This window comes from Trachymyrmex septentrionalis, unplaced genomic scaffold, assembly GCF_001594115.1.
Source record: "Trachymyrmex septentrionalis isolate Tsep2-gDNA-1 unplaced genomic scaffold, Tsep1.0 scaffold11, whole genome shotgun sequence".
In the NCBI taxonomy this organism is placed as follows: Eukaryota; Metazoa; Arthropoda; class Insecta; order Hymenoptera; family Formicidae; genus Trachymyrmex; species Trachymyrmex septentrionalis.
In genome coordinates this window covers 4,936,271-4,941,767 of record NW_017304228.1, presented here as the reverse complement: position 1 = coordinate 4,941,767, position 5,497 = coordinate 4,936,271, and the positions used below count along the sequence as shown (strand labels likewise).

At 37.9% G+C, this 5,497-nt stretch overlaps 1 protein-coding gene across 1 annotated transcript in view; it reads left to right on the top strand.

Moving 5' to 3' along the window:
• The first annotated feature begins 2,225 nt into the window (after nucleotides 1-2,225).
• Nucleotides 2,226-5,497, top strand: part of LOC108751028 (adenylate cyclase type 3-like) — a 19,766-nt gene continuing 16,494 nt past the window's right edge. The window contains exon 1 of the mRNA XM_018490961.1: nucleotides 2,226-3,240. Within this exon, the coding sequence (XP_018346463.1) occupies nucleotides 2,680-3,240 (561 nt within the window). The 5' untranslated portion in view covers nucleotides 2,226-2,679. The remainder of the gene's footprint in view (nucleotides 3,241-5,497) is intronic.

Here is a 5,497-nt window from a genome sequence, read left to right as displayed (position 1 = left end):
TATATATTTGTGGTTGAAGAGTAAACTGATGAAGATATAAATTGATAAGAGAATCTTTTGCAAAACAATTGATGGGTAAAACATGCTAGGAATAGTTTAACATGTCGCTATGCAAAACAAAACGCTTTTAACCCTTTGAAGATCGGAGCTTTCTATCAAAGTAATTTATGGAAGATCTTGCTTTCTAAAAGCTTTTGCTGAATTCAATTTTGGTTTCACAATTCTAAAATTAAAAATTAAACGAAGTATCTGAAGGTTCAAAGAATTAAAATTTAAATAAGAAACAATACAGATCAATACAGAGCAAGCACGATGTCAGTGCACAATATTACCATTACTATATTGACAAATTCAAATACAAAATTAAAATTTCAAATGTTCTGATTTACATTACACTGATTTTAAAATTTAAATTAAAAAAATAATCTGTATAAAATATTATCATAAAATTTGGTTTTAGAAAATTATTGGTATATCTGAGTTCGAATTTATAGTTTAAATTAAAAAATATATTAACTCTATGAGCGAGAATCTAATATCAAAGGACTCATAATTAGACTTTGAAAGTCAGTTTGGAAAGCAATATATAACTAACTATTTACCGTAATTTTATTTGTAGCACCGATGAGCTTTAAATAAAACGAAATTAGAAACTTGATGTTATACTTAAAAACGATCTAAAACCGAGTTTTAAAATTATCAATTTAATATTTTAAAAAATTTTATTGGTCATAACTTATTCCACCATTTTGAATTTATTTTTTACCTAATAGATTTAAATAAATCAAATTTCATAAAAATTGAACAGTTCTAAAATATAAAAGAAAGTAGCCACAAATAAAGTTATGGGTTCACAAAGAATTAATCACAATAAAAAGAAAGACAGGCAGTAAAACAAAATATAATATATTACTGAGAACTGGAAATTATTGGAACGTAATTAGATTAATGAAGATTATTAAATTGCGTCGCTTAATGGTTAGCAAACAAATCATCCTGATATAAGTGATATTTTTTTTTAGTATTTATACACGGAAAGAACGATTTTGCTAAGGCATTTAAAAAATTAGCTAGATATATCTAAAAATAATTCTGTTGGATTTATTGAAATAATTATACTGAAACTTAAGCTCATGATGAGCAATGCTGTAGAAAACTTTGATATTCTAGAAACTAGCTTAAGTGTTCTACATAATTATTTTGATAATACACCAAAATTATTTTCAGATTTATATTTAGCTAAATTTTTAGAGATGGTAAAATCGTTCTCCTTGTATAAGACCTCATTGATTAAGATTCAATAACAAGATTCAATATACGTCCAAAAAAAGTACAAGTATGTATTCTTCAACATTGCCACGAGCTTATTGAAAGAATAAAAAGACAGGAAAAATGGTTTTCTTGAGATATATAAAAATTACGTCAGATATACGAATCCGAAATTAATTATGTTAAACTATTAAAATAAATATGTAGGACGTCCAAGCTGGTTACTACAAAATGTCAATGTTATTGTTACACTTGAGCGTTCTGCATTATTATTTTAATGTGGTCTAACATCTTTTCAAATTTGTATCTAAATCAATTTTTATATACTTTAATAAAACTGACCTCGTCGATCACGTAGTTTCAGTCATTCACGATTTGATTAGTTACGATTCTTTGAATTAAGGAAGGAGTTATAAAGCTTATAATGCCCAAAGGATTTTGCGCGAGCCAATTGTGCTTGCCTAAAATAAGAACTCGGCCACTCCGGGATGAACTCGAGATGAAATCAGGAAGATGAGGCCGCGCGTGCGGAGGTGTAGTTAGGTCGGTGGATACATAGGTAGGACCGTAAAGGAGGCGCAGGTAGGGCCTGGCATCAACTGCTGGAGTTTGTGGTAGTTGATATCGACCCAGGTCGGAGGGTCGTGTAGCAGCCAGGATCGCAAGGCGCACGCCTGGACGTGGACGGGAGCGAGGTGCGAGAAGGAAAGCGGCGTAGGGTAGCGAAATAGAGAGAGATAAATAGATGGAGAGACACGGAGGGTGGCGACGAGGGTGGAAGAGTGTCGACGTATATACGTACACACGGTCGTGGAGGTAGGTAGGTCGTACAGAAGAGGTAGTAGGAACCCGCGCCGGTAGTAGCAACCCGGCTAGCTAGTGCACTCCACATGCGGGTGCTAGGCGTTGCATCCCCGAGAGAGAAGGTTCGAGTTTGGTTCATCTTGGGGCGCATGTGTACGTGTACGTTGCGTGAGTGGTGCGAGAATAGTGTTCGGTCCGAGTGTACGTGTGCCGCGTTATCTTCTGGGTAACAGCTGTTCGTCAGCCAGCTCGGGGGAATCCTGGACGCTGATCGCGTTCCGTTCAGGTGCTCCAGACTTGGAGTCGCGGGCCCAGACGAGCTACCCTCGCCCCTATCTACTCTCGTCTCGCGGCGAGGGGGATATCATCTGGGATTTCACCGGGTGTGAGTGTGTTTACGGAAAAGTGCGTCATCCCGGAAACCACGGAGGCTCCATGTGCATCCACGAGGAGGAGGAAGAGAAGATAGCTGCGATCGGTCAATCGTTTCTGTAGAGGCGGACGTGGTGATGCGGTAGAGTGCGACGAGAGAAGTAATGTGACGGTGCCGTGGTGCGCGTTCACAAGCTGAAGACGACGTCGACGACGAGCGCTTAAACCGGCGCCATGTCGCAGCAGGCCCCGACGAACGAGGATTCTTACCTGAGGTGTGGCAGGCCGTCGAACTTGCTGAAGACAAGCTTTAGCAGCGCCCGCCTCGAGAAGCTGTATCGCGCGTCATCGTTGCAACAGCGTCGCGGCGGCCTCACGTGTTTCCTGATGTCGGCGATCCTGTACGGCCTCTATACAGTGTCGACGCCGGGGATGGAGCTGCCGGCGCGTTGCGTCAGCGCCGTGTTCCTCAGCCTCAACTTCTTCCTGCTGGTTTGGGCAGAGAGCGGCACCAAGGCGCGTAACTCGCTCTGGTCGGTGGTGCCGTGCGTGGTCGGGGAGCTATGGATCGTGCACTTGTCCGCTCAGCTGTTCCTCAAGTCCAACAAGGTCACGCCGATGGACAGTCTGGCGTGGATGCTGCTGCTTCTCTACCTACTGTTCGCCACTCTACCCCTCAAGCTATTACGTTGCGCTAACTTAGCAGCAAGCAGCATTATCTTGTACTTAATCGCCATAATCGGTCTCTCCAGCAGGACACTGCAGGATCTTATATCACAGCCTATCGACATTCTGGTAGGTAACAGCTAATAGCTAACAGCGATGTGTGTTTCGTCGTTGATCAATCAGATCTAAATCGATGGCGATCCTCGAAAGAGAGGGTTGGAATTCAAAGCTCGCGCCCACTCAGGAGATGCTCGAAGAGAGAATTGAATGGCGAAGCCAATAGATCTCGAGCGCCGTTGACAGATTTATTTAACTCGCGTGAAAACACTTGTTTTAGATCTATGCGAAAGCCAGCCCTGCGAAAGCTCGCGTAATCCACCACGTGACCTCTTTCCATTTATAGCACCCCTTTATAAAGTTATTAAAAATAACTCGAATACTCATATACACCGCATTCTATATTTAATAAGTCAGTTCCCTTCGATCGTGCCTAAAAACGGCGATAACGGCGATAACGAGCTTAGAACGCGAATACCGTGGCGTCTGTACCCAGAGCAAAAAAATACCGGGGAAAAAAAAGAGAGAAAAGTCTTGAATCCTGTATAAAAAGTGCCTGTCTTGTCGAGATCGTTTCGAAGTGACGCGAACACAATTGCGCGTGACATAAAAGAAAAATGAATAAATAAACAAATAAAAATTATACTGGCGCGTGTTAATTGTAAGCAAAGGGGTGAGACGTTTTCCAAGTTTTTCCGATCCACGCGGTGGATGGAAACAACGATGTTGCCGACGTCGACTTCGACAAACTAATTCACTGTCAACCGTATACCGGCGACGCGTGCAGCAACAATCGATCCAAGTTTAACAAAGCGTATCTCCGCCGCTTTTATGAATACGCAGCACACACGGTTGCGAAGAAAAAAAAAATTAGAAATTTCACTTTGCGGGCATTGTCTCTCGCGAAAAATCAAGAACTAGCAAAAAATCGATATTAAATAATTCGATCGTAATAATGTCTCACTGAGAATTGTGTTAAATGAATTGAACGCGTATTAGTATATCGTGATAAAATGTCATTCTGTTAAAACATGTGAAGATACTGTGAAATGTATAGACTATACTGTCGATGTATTTAGCAGCACTATTAATTGCATAAATTATACTATTTTTGATAGTAATTTTTGACCTTAAATACTAAGCATTGTTAACGTTAATGCGACACAAGTTACGCTACATTTATCGATATGTCGCACCGGGGATCAAAGATATTGCAACTGACTTCTTCTCCATTAACTCTTGTTTTTGTAGCTGTCCAATATAATTTATGATAATTTAACTTGTTCGTTTGAAACAGTTTTCCTTTGTAATAATTGTTATATACATTAATTGTTGTTTGTAATTAGATGTTACAATTGGAAATTTTGTTAATTACTATTATTACTGCTTATCACAAATTATTATTATTATTGTTACAAAAGCATTTGATATTATATATGAATGTAGTAATTATATTTTAATCATTGTTACAATAAAGCTATACAAATTATTATAATAATTATTAATAAATTGTAGTAAATAATTATTATATGAATAAAAGTTATTTTAAACAAATACACATAAATAATTAGGAATTATTGTATACTTACAAAAACCGTGATCAAAACATGGCAAAAATGTTTGGTTGAATTAACTGGAATTCTCTATTGGAAAATGAACGATCCAGATTTCTGATTAAGTCTATTAGATTTCTGGTTAAATCTTCTAAATACTGGTTATTTCAACCAGAATTTTAATTGATTTATTGTAATCAAAAATCTTCTAGATCTAACTAGAATTCTGGATTGGTTAATAGTTAGTTAATTCAACTAAACATTTTTTCCTGTACAGAGAAAAAGTTAGTTGTTGAATTGAAACACAGCTGTTGGCTGTGTTGGGGTTCATTGAGAATACCTATTAGAATTATCTGCGTCATTAAAATATTTTCCAACAATGATCCCTATTACAATTTACTAGATTCATTAATTGAACAGATAATATAATTTAATGCATCGCAAATTTAATTGTTATTTACCTTTATAAAAACTGATACGTACGACTTACTATATTCATCATGTGGGCTTGTCTTATTGATCTCGATATACGAGATCGATAAGACAAGTCCACGATGTGATATCATTGTTAAACCGATAATAGCCACTGTGTAGCGCCAGTAAAGTTGGACTCGTACATATCTTTGAAGCGTGGTATTGAACGATAACCGAGCCGTAGTTCGTCGTTCCCGTGTGTTGCGTATCATGCATTTAACAAGACGGTCAATAATACTAACCAGTATTTAATATTGAATCATTAAGGCCCAACCGGGCCTAATACTGATAATATCAATCTT